At 46.3% G+C, this 20,203-nt stretch overlaps 2 protein-coding genes across 2 annotated transcripts; both read left to right on the top strand.

Annotated features, from left to right (window-relative positions):
* Positions 1-6,087: 6,087 nt before the first annotated feature.
* Pmar_PMAR016730 (conserved hypothetical protein) lies at positions 6,088-9,235 on the top strand (the record flags this gene model as incomplete). Its single annotated transcript, XM_002775001.1, has 6 exons — positions 6,088-7,424; positions 7,678-8,175; positions 8,730-8,846; positions 8,894-8,960; positions 9,002-9,113; positions 9,156-9,235. The coding sequence occupies 6 exons, from the start codon at positions 6,088-6,090 to the stop codon at positions 9,233-9,235; spliced, it is 2,211 nt and encodes a 736-aa protein (XP_002775047.1).
* Positions 9,236-17,191: 7,956 nt separating this feature from the next.
* Positions 17,192-19,727, top strand: Pmar_PMAR016731 (hypothetical protein; the record flags this gene model as incomplete). Its single annotated transcript, XM_002775002.1, has 3 exons — positions 17,192-18,023; positions 18,413-19,446; positions 19,650-19,727. The coding sequence occupies 3 exons, from the start codon at positions 17,192-17,194 to the stop codon at positions 19,725-19,727; spliced, it is 1,944 nt and encodes a 647-aa protein (XP_002775048.1).
* Between the last annotated feature and the right edge of the window lie 476 nt (positions 19,728-20,203).

Here is a 20,203-nt window from a genome sequence, read left to right on the forward strand (position 1 = left end):
GGGGCTCGTTCTAAGTTAGTAACTATCCGGACCAGTTACTAACTTAGCAGCTCGATAGAATCGTATAGATATCGGCACATCGTTATATGTGAACCCATCTCCAGGGCTGGATACAGTTGTTCTCAACAAGGTATTGGTTCCCTCCAACTTCCACTGCTTTCTGGAGCTCCCCCTCCACCACCAGAAGGCAATACGACAACTGATGGGTCGAACACGTATGCCTCTACAAGGTGAAATAATTTAGTTCATCATCACTGAGCGTTACTTGCCGTCTTACCCGAACACTTCCCATGGAGAGTCATGGCCTCCAGTAAAGGAGGGATCTGTGGTTATTGGTGACACCCTCCCAGCACAGCGTGCGTATGCTGGGGCATGCCTGACTCCGGGGGAGATATACCTAGTGATTCGAGTGATCACGATATTCCAAGATGATGGTGCATCATCATTGTCCCAATCCCCCGTAGCACACAATGTGTCTTCATCGGGTGGCGGAACCCCTCAGCAAAGCTTATGATGAGGATAGTCTATATCGATTAAGTATAAAGAGCCTGCTGCCTTGCAAGGCAGCATTCACCTGCTATTCAGTGTGGTGCTATCTCAATGGGCAAATCACTAGCAATAGATACAGTACTGTCGGGATTATGCTGAACATGAGCATAATGTGTCGAGATTGGGCAGACAGGTTGGGGAACGAACTGATGAAACTAGTCCAGCCTGCCGTGGCTTGTAGCGGAAACCGCATACTGCAATGACTTTCACTCGGTGAGTTTGCCCATGGGATCAATGAAGTATTAGTATGCATATCCGTTCAGTACGCCTTGACCCTCACCAGTAAACGGTTTCTTCCGCATAATACAGCCACATGTACATTGCAGGGTTTGTCCATTTTGGGAATAATGGCACCTTGTTCCCAATATGGGAAATTTCCCATATTGGAAAAAATGGGAAAAAATGTTTTTTCCCTGATAAGAGGATCTACTGGCTGGCTTTTTCATCTGATACACTTCGATGATCGAACTTCGATCGACAGATCAGAAACGCCTTCAAAGTCGAGGTCATGAACATACTGTTCCTTCCGAACTATGATGATGAAGAAATTGTCATATCAATAGTTACAACTTGTACACAACAGGGTACATTTTAACTTACAAGAATGGCGATCAATAGTGACAAATACCATAGAACTTGCTACCCGTTGCTGTCTATAGTCATAGAACAGGGTGTCCTCATCCTAATGCTGCTCTCGTGGTCTTCAAGGGCAGCGGCCATGTCGTACTTACCCTAGATATGATTTCTCACTAATTGTTCCAGTTATTACTATCAATCGATTGGTGTGGCGCGCGCTTTTCATTACAATTAGCTATTTACATAGGTTTATTCAAATAATCAGTGGATAGTCTATACGTATGATGAGATCCTTATCCTAACTAATCTCGAAGTTTTTGAGTGAAGATTCAGGACATTGATTAACTGCGTTAGGGACTTCGTTCATCGCATCGCTGTTAGCTTTTTGAAACGCTACGTCTATCGCTCATGATGGACCACCCATCGAAGGGAGAGTTAAAGTCTGATGGTTTCTACCAGATGTGTTATACCCCTGATGGATGGAAGTACACATGCCACTTTTGCCAACGTCCACTCGAAGCGTTTGGTATTTGGAACAGCTGGAAGGCACGACAACATCTCAGCAGGCATCATTTTCATTTGGTCGCGGCCAACTGGCCCTCAACAATGTCCCAACTCAACACTGATATCGTATATATCGAAGTTTTGGACTCCCAAACCGTTGGATAACTAAAACTGAGTCAGATTTCGTGAGAGTAATGTTCGATGATAAGCGCGCTATAGAGAGATTTGTGGAGAAGCGCGCGCCCAGGGTGGGAAAAATCGCTCACACGGCTAGAACACTGCTTTTGCACTTTACTATGGATATTTAAGAACAGTGGGATAAAAATGATCGCTTTATGAGTATGACCCGTAGTTTACGCTGCTCAGGGACAGAAAAACGAGGTGTTTTCGCATTTTTCCCAAGGGAAAAACTGGCAGTTTTTCCGGGAACGGGAAAGTGGGAAATTTCCCAAGGGAAACTTTTCCCATTTTCCCAATGGACAAACCCTGGTACATTGCCTGCATATTTCTCATATCCTCACTGCTTCCGTCAATCGAACGCCCAGTCATCACTCCAACCTGGACTTCGACATATTACGCATGCTGACCATGCCATGCTCTACACAAATTCTTGTGAAATTCTCGTTGGATTCTCTACATTTCTACCCGAACTCGTATGTGAGTCCTAAGTCATATGTAAACATATATTCCTCTAACATTGCACCCACAGCACTTCTGTCGTCCCCGGTAACTGTCCTTGCGTTCTGTCCAGCTGCTCTGTATCATCTTACCATATATAATCCAGCATCTGTCCATCTCTATGGCTCAGATCTTGGGGTTGCTGTGTGTGCGGTATTTCAGAATCAATCCGCGTCATGAGGTCATGAACTTGCTCTACGAATCTCGGCGAGATCTTATGAATTCTCTAACTATGACGCAATAGCAATCGATGGGTACCTATTAACTCGTTCGACATCGTTTCGCATCTTTCGAATGATCTGCTGAGTTACTTGCGTCCGACAGATGAGCTGATCTCGTTTCGCTTGCATCTTCATATACACTGGTCGCCCATCGTAGTCTTCGTCCAGACGTTCATATATCCCTGCAACGATAGAATCTTCGCTGTGCGAGATTTCACTCTCCTACCATTGATTCTCTGATCAGACCCTTCCCTGCCTGTTATGATAACCATACTATACATGCAGGATCCTCTAGCACTACTCCGCTTTCCTCGACTACCGGTGCCTAAAGGACAGTCTCTTCTTAATCAGCCACAAGAAGGGACTTGATAGATCTTCCGTGCCTCTCGTTAATCGCATGCTTAAGCGTGATGAGGACTTCTTTATATCAATAGTGTCCTTCAGGAAGGGGCTTAACGGTGCCTTTAGAGCAGTCGACTCAAAAGGCTGAGGTAAAGTAACGTTACATGTTCTCCATTATCATCATCATCATCATCATCGAATTTCACTTTGGATATTGTCGATTACACCTTCGTTAGCCGATGTGAATTCACTGCCGACATCAGTTCGCATCTTCCTCATTCCCATCAAAATGCTATGGGAGGGAGTTGCCACAAACCACTTTCCATAATCGGAAACGGTCGCATGGTAATAGTGTTGGTCATAAGGCAATCACTCGAGGGAGTCGCCACACACCACCTTCCTTGATGGGAAACGGTCGTATGGTAGTAGTAGTGTCGGCCATGAGGCCATCAGGAGAGGGAGTTGCAACACACCACCTTCTTTGATGAGAAACGGCCGTATGATAGTAGCAGTGTTAGTCATAAGGCCGTCACTCGAAGGGAGTTGCCACACACCACCTTCCTTGATCGGAAAGGGTCGCATGGTAGTAGGGTTGGTCATAAGGCAATCACTTGAGAGGGTCGCCACATACCACCTTCCTTAATGGGAAACGGTCGTATGGTAGTAGGGTTGGTCATAAGGCAATCACTTGAGAGGGTCGCCACACACCACCTTCCTTAATGGGAAACGGTCGTATGGGATTAGTAGTGGCGGCCATAAGGGCATCAGTCGAGAGAGTTGCCACACACCACCTTCCTTGATGAGAAATGGCCGTATGGTAGTAGCAGTGTTAGTCATAAGGCCGTCACTCGAGGGACTTCCTCGGAGGGGTCGCCACAAACCACCTTCCATGATCGGAAACCGTCATATGGTAGTAGTAGTGTTCGACTCGAACAATGTTCGAGCCTAATAGCTCCGGTCGCGGTGGTTCCTATGGTTCCACAGTCTATCGTGTGTATGGCAAAGTCGGCCGGACCACTCTGCAACTTGTTCTTGCGGGTCCGTATCAGGGTCCTATTAATAAGTCTGACATCTTAGCATGTCATTATTTGAATACCCGTCCATCCGGGGGGCATGTCGAGTAGGATTGTCGGTGCACAGCTTTGTGCGGTCAGAGTAGAACAATGAATATACGTGCAGTATGACAGGTGATTAGCCTCACCCGAGCCTTATTCGTCTCATGAGATTTACTTGTTTGTACGCTAGTATCCTTTGATTTCCCTTGAGACCATAATGGCATCTAGCAGTCAATTAGCCGATGGGGCACGCTCTGGGGCGGGGAACATGGCACGGATGCGCACAGTTACTGTGCGCAGCCGAAGGTTGGCTGCTCGCACTCGTTAACTTAGAATTCTACATCGACACTGTTTGAGGAAAAAACAGTCAATTTCCACGGCTCGTTCAATTTGAAGTTTCTAATTTTCAGCTCTCAGTGTACACAGGTCGCCCGTGCATGAATTGCGATTCACGAATTCTGTTAGTTTGTGAAGACGTTTGAACATCCAGGGCTCTCCACCCCTGGAGTACGCAAAGCCGTCTCCCTAGAGTTTGCGGCCTAGTATAAAAATAGGACCGAATAGCCAATAAGTCACTGATATAGCATATTTGCATACGTCATGTGCTCCTTCATTCTTCTCATCGCTTTGTTCACTGTCTTGGGCAGCGGGTACGATATCAGGAAATTGAGTGTGGAAGCCCCCGAGCAGTGAGAACAGCTACGACTTCATTGACTGAACTCGAAGTAATTGTTCGATTAGGTCGTATGACGGGAGCATCGACCAGGGCCAGAATACTGGTGAAGGAGCATCTGGAATCCTGTAGCGATCGCTGTATGCTCATGTCAGATACTGGTGGGCTGGTGTGGGACTCGGGTCTGCCATACTACGGCAAACCCACGGATTGCACTTGGTCCGGAGGAAGAAGGGTCGGGAACTGTGATTGCCCGAACCAACAGAGCAAATTCGCCATCAGCGTAGGCTGATCACGTGAAAGCGCCCTCGACCTCTCCCATGTAGACCCCTGACGGTGAAATAGGCTACGCGATCTGCGCTAAGGAATGCACAAAAGTCTCGGATTGTCCTCCGGCTCCTGGAACTGAAAGGGTTGATGTCGAGTGCATTTTGGGTCGCTGCCTTCTGGACTGTTCGGGCATGTTCGAGGTAGGTTTTAGTCAGAATTTTCCCGATATGCAGCTTGTCTCATTCAGTACTGCATAGAACTGTTTTCTTCCGTTTGTGTGGACTACCAAATGGGATTGGCAAAAGGCACCATGTGCCAATGGGAACTTCCAAGGACTTATCAATGATAAGTTATCATCAGTCTGATCAGACTCTCTATCACGGATAATATATCTTCATTTGCCATCGGATTACTCAGGATGCGCAGTGATAATTTTCATGGAAGTTTAATCAACTTAGTTGATTCACTTTCATGATGGTTTATTCTTCTTCGTCTTAAAGGAACGCAGTTGTGTTACCACCGATCATTTAACCTCTAATTAACAAGCGATGCACAACTTCGTGCTTCCGCCAGACCTGGACCACTCAACGCATAGTGTTGAACGCAACGTCGCCGCTTGGCGAGACGTGTGCAGCACTGGCTAGACCCGTCCGGCCGGACCGTTTGGTGTGCCATGCATGAGCCGAATCGGCCCCATCACATCATGTACTCGTAAGTGATGGTTATGGAACAGTCAAGCTTACTTGCAAGACGGTCTAGTCAAGACCTGAGTCACCAGTGCGAGCACAACCACACAAACAAAATCGAGAGTGCGGTAACTTGTGTCGTCGGTGAGCGAAGGAGACCGTTACAGTACTGCACACGTACGAACGCCACAGACATCTAGGAGGAATGTCGTAGCCTGTACAGTACAGGCCTGTAGTAACTACAGGCCCTGTTATGAGTAGCTCTTCGTATATGAATATCTTCCACTCCGCAGTTGCGTCGCAAGTTCTTTTATCTTCTCCCCGCCCCCCTCTCCCGGTTGAATCACTTGGCTGAGACTGCTCGTAGGCCGACCTGCGGAGGTAGTAGTAGTAGTAGTAGTAGTAGTAGTAGTAGTAGTAGTAGTAGTAGTAGTGGTACAACGGATAAGAAAAACTGGTTGAATCAACAGGCAGAAAAAGCTGAAGCAGCAGCTAGGATTCATAATCTAAAAGCGTTATTCTCCATTGTCAAAATGCTGGGAGGCAAAGCGAGTAAGGGTGTGGATCTGACAGGGATGGATGTCGATAGATTTGTAGAGCACTTCAATGAATTATTGGGTGAACAGAAGGTAGAAAGGAACGAGGAATATGAGAAAAGGAGGGGCTTTCGCATTGCTAAGGAGTTGGCCGAGGTAGAAGGAGAGCCGTGGGAGGTGTCTATTGCAGCTCCGGATGATGAAGAAATTGAGAAATTATGTAAGCGAATGAGAAATGGTAAAGCCGTTGGTATTGATGAGATTCCCTCTGAGTTATTCAAGCATTCGGAGGAATGTCGCAAGGTCACCTTGCAACATTGCCACCTTGCCAAGGTGTTGGGCGTAGTGATCAGAGGGTTCTGGAGAGGACAGCCGTTGCCCGAGAAGAGTCATACAGCTGTATTGATCACTTTATTTGAAGGAAAAGGGAGTAGGAAATCACCTGAGGGTTATCGAGGAATATCGCTTTTATCGTATTTGGAAAGAATCATATCGGCAATTGTATTAGATAGGATCAAGGAAGCTGCTGAGAAACGATTAATGAAATATCAGTTCGGTTTCACGTCTGGTAACAGCTGTAGAGATCCCGTCCGTCTACGGTGGAAGAAATGGGAGAGTACAAACCAGATCGCATCAGTCTTCGTGGACTTCCAGGAAGCCTTTGATTCTTTGTCATGGGAAGCTTCGTGGAAAGTCTTGAAGTCGGCTGGAATGCCAGTTTTCCTGGTCCATATAGTAAAAAGGATTCATGCGGATGCTAGAGTTGCTATAAGAGTGTCACAAAATGGTAAGGTCTCTGATGTTTTCAGCCAGAGAGTAGGGGTTCGTCAGGGTTCTTGCTTGTCTCCTGTGATATTCATATTGGTATTAGATCATTGTTTGAAAGCGGCACTGAAAGCGTGCCAGGAAAGAGGTTTGGTTGTGGAATGGCTCGGTTATGCTGATGATTTGTATATTGCCGGGGAATCCGCAAGAGACGTGGAGATATTTCTGCAGGAACTGCAAGCAGCTGCCTATTATGTCGGACTCTTGATAAATGCTGGGAAGAAAGTGGCCATGGTGAAAGGTACGGATAGTAGCAAAATTGTTCTGATTGAGAGGCGTGAGGAAAGAGTGGGGGTGAAATGGGATGACGGTACGTATGAAGGATGGCTTAGGCCTCTAGAGGATGGGAATGTGAATGCCTCGTTCCAGCCCACGCATGAAATTATTTATGATGACGGTAGCACTGTAAAGTATATTGTCAAGAAGGCGGGGTGGATAGTGGATGAGGACGGGGATAAGTTGAGGATGATGAAACTTGGTTTCGACCGAGCAACGGACTCAACAGAGAAGTGGGTGTGTCCTTCCTGTGGGAGTACCTTTCATTGTGAAAGAGCCCTCAAAACGCATGTTAGATTAGGTCAGTGTGCTAGTTATACAGATCTCACTACCGAGAGGCAAAGAGCCTTGAGGAAGAGTAGAATGGTCGGGAAGTACAGGAGAGGGGTAGTAGAGAAACTTTCTCTAACTACCCCTCTTTCTCTGAGAAAGAGGTTGAGGAAGTCTGTATTCAACTAGTCGAGGGACAGAAATTGAAATGTGTAGGGTCAATGGTGTATTTGGGTACCTTGCTCACAACGAAAATAAAACTAACCAGGGAAATAAACCGGAGAATTGGAAGGGCGACTGCTGTGTTGAACACAGCGTGTTCAACGATCTGAAAAACATCTGGAAGGCTAGGGGAATTCTCGCCACCACCAAAAAACGTATTTTCAAGAGCTGCGTAATGAGTGTTCTTCTATACAATTGCGAAACCTGGGTGTACGTCAAGAACGATGCGGAAAGGTTGCAAAGGTGCTGCAACAAATTGGTTAGCAATATCATAAGGTGGGGTCGAAACACTAACCAGTCGAATAATGGTGATGTTGATGGTGAGTTCGATTGTAAAGTGGGTGAGACTGAAATACTGGACTGGTTGGAAGGCTCTACCGTTAAGGAGATTATGAATCAGAGACGTTTACGTTGGTTTGGTCATGCTCTGCGGCAACCTAGGGATGCGGTTCAAAGAGAATGGATAGAATCGGAGATTGAATCTGATTCGAAGTGGTTGAAGCTTGTCAAACAGGATGTGGAGGATCGTGGAGGAAGATGGAGAAACATCAGGGAGAAAGCCATGGACAGAGGGAAATGGCATAAATTTACTATTATTCGGAGCGCGCTTGTCCCTTAGCTGGATTGAAGCGCTCAATGAATGAATGAATGAAGTAGTAGTAGTGGGAGTAGTAGTACTAGCAAAAAAAGAGTTGGCTGCTTTTGGAGTGATAATACACACGACTATTGTAACAATAGTGTTATGAGACTCTCATAATGAGAGTGTCATAACACTGAGGTACTCGCTGCTGCGGTTGCCAATTCCGAGCTATGAAAAGAAGACTCTAATTTGCAGCAAATCAGAGAGGACAGGAAGTGAGTGATGGTAGAGATATCTATCCAGAAACCTATAGTGTTCCCGGGGGGAAACTCATTTTCAATTTTCTATACGACTAGGAACACATTATTCAATTAATTTCCCATGTAGACGTTTCTCTTTGTCATCAAACCCCGGAAAACGTTGTTATCTCCCAATGCTGGATAAGTATGTAAATCGTCGATCACAGATATGGGGCGTTCGATCAAGTTGATTGCTCTAATCTGTCTGAGGAAACTAAAGTGAAGTTCTTCACTGAACATCTCCACGTAGATGAGGAAATTAGACTCATCACCCATGGCGTCGGGTAGTAGTAGTAACAGAAGTTATATAGCGATGCCAAATACGGGGTAGGTACTTCGATATCCGCGATGCGGATGATAAGTGGATCAGGATTAAAATTGGTAGTGGCGCGCTGATTGTAAGTCAGTTCGAGCTCTCTCTGTGTAAGCGTCCCTATAGATTCTTCCTCCCGGAATCTGGCACAGATTCTGCGTCTCTGAGGAGAGCCCCTGTCTTCAAGCTGTGAGGCTCTTCACCAACGAACCTAAGTGGACCGCTTACCCACGTCAAGGTAGTAGTTGTAGTAAAATAGATAGGCCTTGAACTTCTACAGGTTCCCTCGACAAAGATGTGATAGAGGCGGCTCGGGATGATTATAATAATAATACTATGAACGTCAAGATAGCTGCGTGAGGAGACCATTCCGATTAAGCGATGTACTTTCTTTCATGTTAGCAAAAATTACGATGATTTTCTTGACTTTTCACCACAACAGTATTTTGAGTTCAGTTGATCTGGCGAGAGTAGGATAAGCGTTGCTCAGTTATTGCCCTTCGCGACAACGGTCTTTAAAAATGAGTGTAATAAGCACAATCCCGTCGATAACTAACCGCTGTAGTCAGTATGTATGCTATACGTTGCCCTGGCGTTAACTGTGTGAGCAGGTCCGATTCGCCCAATATGAGTTACGGAACGTGAAGTAATGAACACAATACTTTTCGGCAACAATTTCTTCGTAAAAGGCTTTCTCTACATTATGCAGTCCGTAGTGTTACGCACTACCGCACACTAGGAACAGTTACTAACTTAGCAGCTCGATAGAATCGTATAGATATCGGCACATCGTTATATGTGAACCCATCTCCAGGTCTGGATACAGTTGTTTCTCAACAAGGTATTGGTTCCCTCCAACTTCCACTGCTTTCTGGAGCTCCCCCTCCACCACCAGAAGGCAATACGACAACTGACGGGTCGAACACGTAGGCCTCTACAAGGTGAAATAATGGAGTTCATCATCACTAAGCGTTACTTGCCGTCTTACCCGAACACTTCCCATGGAGAGTCATGGCCTCCAGTAAAGGAGGGATCTGTGGTTATTGGTGACACCCTCCCAGCACAGCGTGCGTATGCTGGGGCATGCCTGACTCCGGGGGAGATATACCTAGTGATTCGAGTGATCACGATATTCCAAGATGATTGTGCATCATCATTGTCCCAATCCCCCGTAGCACACAATGTGTCTTCATCGGGTGGCGGAACCCCTCAGCGAAGCTTATGATGAGGATAGTCTATATCGATTAAGTATAAACAGGCTGCTGCCTTGCAAGGCAGAATTCACCTGCTTTTTAGTGTGGTGTTATCTCAATAGGCAAATCACTTAACAATATATACAGCAATGTCGGGATTATACTGAACATGATCATAATGTGTCGAGATTGGGCAGATAGTTTGGTGAAGCCGCCGGTGCACAGGAGATCGGGAGAAAGGTATCGGAGACTTGACGTTCCTCAACGAGTCGCCGATTCGGGTTTCGTCAATGACGACCTGGCAGCCAGCCTGGCTGAGCCAGGTCCTGGCTATCACGCATCAATATCAGGAATCGAGTCTGGATGGCACTGGTGGTAGATCTGAACTCTACCACTCCGCCAACTAGGCTGCATGGACGTCAAGTCTTCGAACGCAGGCCTAGCGATCCGTATTGCCACCGAGGTTACTCAACCGAGTAGAGCATCAGGATCACAGCTCTCTCCTGCACGGGCGGGATGGGTTGGGTAAAGAAACTCGAGGCATGGCCTTCCTTACTACATGATCACTCCAGTTCATCAGTAAACTGATGAACATACCTCATGAGAGGTTGACTTAACACATATCCTTTGCGGTGAGTATGAAACTGCGACAAGACAACTCCTTGCGTTCGCCTTTGGCTCGCGCCGACATGCGTCGAGATCGTACTGGGCTTTCAGGCTCTCTCCTGTTATGGCTCTTTCACTCTCCGTACCTGAACGATACTCCCCAGGAACGAACTGATGAAACTAGTCCAGCTAAGCTGGACTAGCGGAATAACGTATGAATGTCATTCATACGGCTACAAGCCTTGCCAAGGCTTGTAGGGGAAAGCACATACTGCAATGATTTTGACTCGGTGAGTTTGCCCATGGGATCAATGGAGTATTAGTATGCATATTTGTTCAGTACGCCTTGCCGGAATTCGACACATTACGCATGCTGAGCATGCCATGCTCAACACAAGTTCTTGGGAAATCCTTGTTGGTTTCTCTACATTTCTACCCGAACTCATATGTAAAGTCCTAAGTCATATGTAAACATATATTCTTCCAACACTGCACCCACAGCACTTCTGTCGTCCCCGGTAACTGTCCTTGCGTTCTGTCCAGCTGCTCTGTATCATCTGACCATATATAATCCAGCATCTGTCCATCTCTATGGCTCAGATCTTGGGGTTGCTGTGAGTACGGTATTTCAGAATCAATCCGCGTCATGAGGTCATGAACTTGCTTTACGAATCTCGGCGAGATCTTATGAGTTCTCTAACTATGACGCAATAGCAATCGATGGGTACCTATTAACTCGTTCGACATCGTTTCGCATCTTTCGAATGATCTGCTGAGTTACTTGCATCCGACCATTCAGCTGATCTCGTTTCGCTTGCATCTTCATATACACTGGTCGCCCATCGTAGTCTTCGTCCAGACGTTCATATATCCCTGCCACGATAGAATCTTCGCAGTGCGAGATTTCACTCTCCTACCATTGATTCTCTGATCAGACCCTTCCCTGCCTGTTATGATGACCATACTATACATGCAGGATCCTCTAGCACTACTCCGCTTTCCTCGACTAGCGATGCCTAAAGGACAGTCTCTTCTTAATCAGCCACAAGAAGGGACTTGATAGATCTTCCGTGCCCCTCATTAACCGCATGCTCAAATGTGATGAGGACTTCTTTATATCAATAGTGTCCATCAGGAAGGGGCTTAACGGTGCCTTTAGAGCAGTTGACTCAAAAGGCTGAGGTAAAGTAACGTTACATGTTCTCCATTATCATCATCATCATCGAATTTCAGTTTGGATATTGTCGACTACACCTTCGTTAGCCGATGTGAATTCACTGTCGACATCAGTTCGCATCTTCCTCGTCCTCAGATGAGGACCTCATCAAAACGATATGTACAACACAAGGAACTTCTACTCGGTGGCATCTTAATGTAACGCAGAGCTCGCAAAAGCAATCGTAAAAGTAGCAACAATAAACCGCGCTGATGTCAACAACGGTTCTGTTTGCCGAAACTAGCAACAACTTGCTAGTAGCAAGTACTTGGTATCACCAGGTACTATTAGTAACAGTCTGTTACTAAGTTATTAGGTGATTTCAGCGATCGTGGTCTGGTAGAAGCATAATGTAATAACAAGATACATCCAAGCGCGACCATAATACTGTCTGTCACGCGGTGATATCCGACAGATATGTGCTGAATAATGAGATAGCAACTCGCGCTCTCGTCCACATGTATAGCGTCCTCCCATGTGAGTCTATTCGATGTCGGGCTCATGTTGGGCTGCGCATGCCATAACATACCTTCACAAATTGCAACTTCCGATTGGTACGAGGTGCCAGTACGGAAGCTTTCGACGCGGGTGGCCGTGGGCCTCCCCGTCGCTCTCTCTGCTAGGAAGCTGTAATGGGAGATCTCAACACGCGTGAAAGGTTGAAATGATCCCAACTACTGATCGAGCGAATTTAAAAAATTGTGACTTTCAATCTTCAAATCCCACTATGATCCAATCCAAGTTGATGCAGATGAAAGCACACGTCATCATGATCATGCTGTCAATGATCCGCACATGAACTCAAACAACAATACAGGTCACGCAGGCGACTATAAACTACCTCTTTCTCATCTGTATGCAATCTGATTCAAAGTGCAACACAACTCCGTCGTCGATCAGCTTTGACTCACCGACTGTCAAGGTTCGTCATAAGGCAATCCACGATCGCCTGCGCTTCACCTTGCCGCGCTCGCAGACTTCTCAATTCCTCTTCCATCGATGCTATTTTGTATTCAGCCCCCACTATTTCTGACGAGTAAGACACGTCAGAAGAGATCAAATGTCACGACTGATTCACATATCTATGGGTATATTGTCTTGTTATTATCTTGTTATTCAAGTATCATAGGTTATAGGAAGGCTTCATGATATCATGGTAGTAACAACAAGATAGGACAGTCTACATTGGTACATTATCAAATATGCGATAACCTGTAGTGTTACAGTGTATATCAATGATCATTATAAACTTCACATGTATGAGGACATCTTGGGAGATCTCATGCCTTGGTGAGAGCGTCGTTAACTAGGTCGATAAGAACGGTCGTTACATATAGCGGAGACTATCATGATTCGTGTCATAGACTGATTAAACTTGAGTGAGCGAGGACTTGAAAGTAGCTGATTATCGGATATAGGGGAGTCGGGAAGGCGAACATGAAATGCGTTATCTTACTGACGGGGAAGTTATCAACAGAGCGCGCGAAGGTTAAGAGTGAATCACAGCTCACGTGTAAGAGAGACGACAACGGCAAAGAATTTTCGTGCAAGCACGATTCGACGATCGTATCGGATGATTTCGAGCAGGAGGCGATCCTTTTTCATCCTTCACTGAATCCGGCGTCGCAATCTGCCTGCTGACTCACCAAAGCAATCCGCCGCTTTCTTCAACAGCCCCATGCGTTGTTCGCCCCGAACACTCCCGTCACTTCTCGGCGTGTGTGGACTTGTACTGTTCATCGACCTCGGCGAACTCCTCTGTAGGGCCTCAATCCGACGATATAAAACTCTACTTAGTTCGTCGAGTTCATATCTCAACCTAGTTCGACATTTAAAGTTCCATAATGTAGATGCGCACCTTTCACTAGGGCATGTGCCACTCTGCAGCTCCTCTACGAATTCCAACAGGGCAGCGTCCCTCCGCAACCTTTCTCGACCAAATACAGTCATCAGCAAATGTCCGCACTCGTATCGCAGATTCGACTCGTCCGTTACGTTTTTGTCATTCATTTGAGGTTTTAGTGTCAGGGACTGCAATAACATGTAGGCGTCTTCTATTTCGAGTGCAATCCACAGTACCAGCAGGACTTTTCATATTTGGAAACCCATATATAGTCCGAGAAGTTTTTTGACTGGTCCGGCTCGGCTATCTACACCGTTGCGTTACAAGTTCGCAGCCTCATACAGTAGAGTCCCTTTGGGCACTATAGCTATATAGAGAGTGTTTAGTGAATGAGGGCCCACCCCCTGTAACTCGTAGAAGTATGCTACTTTTCAACTATAGCAAGAATCGAAATTGGAAATCTATACGATTTCTCATCACCACTCAGAGATCAATTGACTACATCGTCACAAATTGGAAACAAACTGCATCACAAATACTCCGAAACATGCTCATCAAAAACGGCAGTAATTCTTTATCGGTTTATAATAGGAATTATCCTTCCTGCTGCCGACGTACATCTTCTTATACGAATTAGCTCGCTTTCCGAAACCCACTGCGAGATGGAACTTGTGTGGTCTGGCATAAAAATATCTTCAACTGTTTTATACACTCCCTGACGTTCAAAAATTCAACAAAATCATACATTACATTTGTGGTGGTGAAAGTCGAATTTCCAAGATTCTAATTATGATTTCTCTCACATGCTTACCTCTTCTTAGTAAAATGAAGGTTCTTTTTTCTCGTCGCCCAATATCCATGTCGATGATACCTTAAATCCGCCACTTCTCAGGTGAACCCCCCTCCTCATCGACCTACCATTTCCACAACGAGGGTACCAGAGTGGTGCCCATCCTCGAGAACCTCATCCGTCTGGTTCCCCTCTGTCCGGGCTGCCACGTTGCGAATCCAGCACTGCTCTGTTGTTGGAAACTCACGACCTACGACTTTGTATAGACCATCAGAAGTGACGCCAGTATTGGAGTATACGTTCGCTTTGCTCAGCTAAGCTCAGGAGTTTCCTCACTAATGATAGTAGTTTACATTCGGGTGAAACTCCACACAAACCAACAAGAATTTCCCCAGACTTTTCATATATCTTACTGACGACAGCAAGCCGTTATCGAGTATCCCTCGAGCTCCCGAGCTACTCACAAACGAACCTACAATAGAAAACGGGCAAGTCTGAACCGCACCTGTCGGAAGAGAACGTCGCCTCAGGCTTAGGGCGTTTGCAGCTTAGGTGAACTCATTAACATAATTTCTAATAATATATAGATTTTTTTCAAAAATACTCCCGCTCACCTTATCACTGTTTCGCCCAAAATTCACGCGAGATAGATGGTAATTTAAAAACACACCGACTCTAGTTAAAGAGCATAAATGCTACCAGCATGCCGAATTCACCCTAAGATGGTGTACTGACGCTATGCTAGTGCGTCGCGTATGAATAGCACATCAAAGTTCGGACTCAAGACTATAGTGGGAGCCTCCTCAACAGATCATCGACTGCTTCATACGAACAGGTCCTCCGAGTCCCTCCATAAATGAAAACTCCTATAGTCATTTCCCACGAAGCCGATAATTTCTTCCCTGTTTTCAACCACGGGATAACCTCACCTGTCCATCCTCGTCTCAGCGCTGCTAACATTCGAGAAGTGTGAGAGCAACAACAACACTACAACAACGAGTTGAATTCCCTTTAAGCTTCGTAACCTGGGAGGATTTAACAGTGGGAATCCTCAAATTACGCACTGCTGCACAAACCCCTCCCTATGCACTTCTCACAGGGAAAGATATCCCCGCACCATGAAGAAATTCAAACACACTAATGTGCCTGTAAGGAGGCAATAGATAATGTATGTTGGCAGTAGGATCACGTGGTAAGACTGGCATTCAGATCAATGATAGTGGTTGTGATACTTAGATAGTCTTCATGGAGTGTTACACCTCGCTTCATGAAAAATTAGTACCACACGGCCTCGGGGCGGAGAGTGTGCTCAAGACCTTGGAGTAGGCCAGCTTCCGGCCCGCCGTTGCCCAAGAATCCTTTAGACATCCATGTGGCACCACAATGATGCCGGTAAAAGCCACTGGTCCGAAGTTGGATAATAGCAGATTTCTAACAGCAGAAAGAGCCGCCTTCAGGGCCGGATGGATATCGAGCTGTAAGCTGGAAATGCAAATCATACAGTTTCGTGTGTGTTATTATGAGTGTGGATGTTTCTGAACGTGGACGTCTTCTGTTGCGTTCCTTTGTTGGAACGTAGCGTCCCCTTGCGCCCAATCTATAGCGGTAATATTCATTGAGTAAACGACCAATGTTTCAGTGTTCGTTCATCCGAGATGTTCGTTCATAGGACTTTATCGATTGCGTCGGCGTGCGCTAACCTGTTCGTCCTTTTCATTGTCCATCCATCTGATTCACAACCACGAATAGGAGGGAGCGAACAGCCCCTGCATCATGTCGTTCAACACTACTAAGTGCCGCTGTATTGTCCCAGCTGTATACTGAGTATGTTGGAGTTTCACCCGTGATATGAAAAATGCTAGTCAATAATATTATTCATGACTACTGCATACCGCGAATATCGGGTTTTTCACCACTTCACGAGAAACAGGTGAAACTCCACTATTGTACTTGTGCAGTGTGCACCACTATGGAATCTTAGCTTAGCTCGAAGCTAGTGGATGGTTTTATGAGTATGATTGTTGGTAGAATCTCTAGATTCCTTTAATTACTGCTTTGGTTTCCCAAGTGGTTAACAACGATACTCAGTTTAATTTGAGATTGAACAGTTGCAGGGAAGTGGCATCATCTTTGGCCTTGGGGAAGGTGTACACCTTTTCAGAGCTTGTTGAAATCAACATGGATTTGAGACACCTTCCTCATTTGTTAAGTTCTATGTCTACTAACTCTCCCGACTGGTATAACAGGTGCAATAGTCTCGTTACCATGTTGTTTCCAAAACGGTTGTGTAGGGTTGGGGATGAGATTAATAAAAGGCTTGTGTCTTACCGCGCCTTTGCGATGGGATGGCGGTCTCAAGTGTAAGTATTGGATATAAAGGGAGATTGCACAGATTGGGGTGCGTTGAAAGATCCGCATGCTGTGTGTGGCATTGTTTAGGACTTTCATACCGTAAATGCGGTTACGCTGTGTAGAGCTGCTATTGTCCCTTCGCGGATGCTGTGGGGTAACGGCTTCTGGAAAACACCCTTTCATTCAAGTCTTCGCTGAGGATTTGGTCGCCACCGCGCCACTGGAGAATCTATTCCTCTGCCCGATGAATGTAACAGATGGTGTGAACTTAACGTCCTGGCCGTCAAAGGAGGTTACTATCAACGGTACACTTTGTATGGATTATGATGAGCTCATGGAGTTCAACGGCAGAGGAGATTTTTTGAAGTGTTTAACGGAGGTGATCAACACCACCACACATGCATTGGACAGGTTGGGTGTCGATGCGGCCATCATCGATGGTACTTTGATAGGTTGGCAGCGACATGATAAGAATCATATACCCTGGGATGTCGATGGCGATCTCCTCATCATGCAGAGTCATTGTCGGAAGGCCTTCTCTACCCACGCCACCACCCATCATAAGAACATGGCATCCCTTCTACAGGAGTATCTACTCGACGACTCCCGCTATCGTGTGGCTGGTATCGTATTCGGTGTCGGATCCGAATTGGACCCTAATGAGTGGGAAGGCTGTGAGGTATCGGAACTCCGCGTTATCCACTACTCTGACAGTAGCACTTGTCATGTGGACATCTTTCAGCTAGTTCAGTCCTCCGACCCCGATCATCCTTGTGAGGATTGTCCTGGTTTCAACTCGAGTAAAATCGTTACTTGCCGTCATCAGCAACATAATGCTTGTGGATTGTATGAAAACTACTTCCCAACTAGATGGGACCATATGGACGCCGATGGAGATGTTAAGGTGCCGAATAATGTTTCGGAAGCCCTTAAATCTGAGTACGGAACATCCCCTTTAAGCCTTCTCAACCTCCAGAAGATTCCTGGTAACTACGAATTCCATAGCACAATGCTTGTGGTCGGCCGAGCAGCGATCTCAATAGAACAAATCACCACTCGGAAACCTGTTGATAAATTCCTTTCCGGTGCCGAGTTGGCTGGTCTCACTCGCGTTTCGGAGAGCGCGGTATTAGACTCTCACAATAGTCGTAACAATTTCCCAGCGGTCTCCATTTATTTGTCTTTGCTTTTTTTATTCGTTCTTATTTTGATTTGGCGGTTTTTCAAATATCGTCATTCGCTCATCGGTGGCTCCCGTATGATACGAGCGTAAAATTGGGTTCATTTCACTCTTCGCTGTTATCAGCTTTTCTGTGGTGATTACGTCCGGGCATTCAGCCTTGGCACGATGACAATATATTTATCTTTCAGCATGTAGGTTTCGAGTTCAACCCGGGTCTTAGCAATCCGTCTTCGCCGTACCTTACAGTGGGCGGCGCGTGCAGCTCTGATCGTTGCCTATGTGGTCCCTTCAGTGTTTTCTTCTCATCATACACTCACTGGCCTCCCTACTGGATGTGGATTTGTCGCTTTATAGGCATCTTTGCTGTTACTATTGAGGCTGAGAGGTTCATTCGAGTCTTTCCCGAAAAGGAGGTTGACCATGCGCCATCGGAGAATCTATTCCTCTGCCCGATGAATGTAACAGATGGTGTGAACTTAACGTCCTGGCCGTCAGAGGAGGTTATTATCAACAGTACACTTTGTATGGATTATGATGAGCTCATGGAGTTCAAGGGCAGAGGAGATTTTTTGAAGTGTCTAACGGAGGTGATCAACGTCACCACACATGCATTGGACAGGTTGGGTGTCGATGCGACCATCATCGATGGTACCCTATTAGGTTGGCAACGACACGATAAGAATCATATACCCTGGGATGTCGATGGCGATCTCCTCATCATGCAGAGTCATTGTCGGAAGGCCTTCTCGACCCACGCCACCATCCATCATAAGAACATGGCATCCCTTCTACAGGAGTATTTACCCGATGATTCCCGCTATCGTGTGGTCGCCGTCAAATACGGGATTGGCTCTGAATTGAGCCCTGACGAGTGGGAGGGTTGCAACACTAGCGAGATACGTGTCACGCACAACTACCACGGCGTCTCCTGCCATGCCGACGTCTTCCAAATGCTTCAATCGAGCGATCCCGGCTCGCCCTGTGGTCGCTGCCCTCTTCCTGTCAACGCATCACCATCGTCCACCATCACCGTATGTCGGTCTTCCCCCGGTGACCAGTGTGGCCTTCTGGATGACCTACTACCGACTCGATGGGATCATATGAACGGCGTAAATGTTCGAGTACCCGCCAACCCAGAGGCCGCCCTCAAGTCGCACTTTGGCCCCACTAGTTTACGTCTGATTAACATGAAAGAGATCCCCCGCAATTACAAGTACGGCTCCTATCGTTTGGTAGTTGGTCAAACACTTCATGACGAAATAGCTCATAAGCATTCACCCAACTTCGATGCTCAACACGCGAAGCCCCTCGAAAACTCGAGCCTCACGAAGGAGGATATCAGTTCGAAGGTGTTTGCAGAGACTACCGCTGCTAACCCAGTGATAATAGTAAGTCCTAAGAACACATCTAAGGGATCACTAGCATCCCCGTCATATAATAGCACAGTCACTCTAAGAGAAGTGGAGACTACCTCATTATTGGAGTCACATCAACCCTTGAAGGAATATTCTAATCCCTTCATATCGGTGTCTTTCGTAGCTTGCATGTCTTTTTTTGGTATAGCACTGTTGTATTTTTTCGTATTCAAAAGATTTCGTTCCACAAGCATTCCGTCATCTACTTCAACTCCGTCATCTTCCTACCGCCAAGTTCGCAGCCCTCCGAATAGTGTGTAACACTACCATGGAGCGGTTGGTTGCGGAAAGGAGACAGACGTTTGTGTCGTTACATTCAATCCATACATGTGCGTATCATTTGTATTTCACCCAAGCCCTTCCGTTTGCAGTGTTCATTGAGTGTAGACTATCACAGGTTGGCTTCCATCATGTCATTTCTATGGGTGCTTTTGCTGACTGTTGAGGCCCTCCTCACAGCAGTCTTCGCTTCCTCAGCTGCACATCCTTTCATCAGAGTATACGCTGAGCAGAACCCAATATCAGCTCCCTTGGAGCACCTTTTTCTCTGCCCTGCTGAACTTAAGGACAAGGTCGACCTCTCTCAATGGCCTCGCTACGAAGTGACCATCGATGGTTCCAATTGTTCGAGCCATAAGGAGCTGTTGGCCGAGGAGAACAGGGCTCAGTTCTTCCAGTGCCTCACAGATGTTGTGAACATCACTACTCACGCTATGGATACTATAGGCCT

Source organism: Perkinsus marinus, assembly GCF_000006405.1.
Source record: "Perkinsus marinus ATCC 50983 genomic scaffold scf_1104296957136, whole genome shotgun sequence".
Taxonomy (NCBI): Eukaryota; Perkinsozoa; order Perkinsida; family Perkinsidae; genus Perkinsus; species Perkinsus marinus.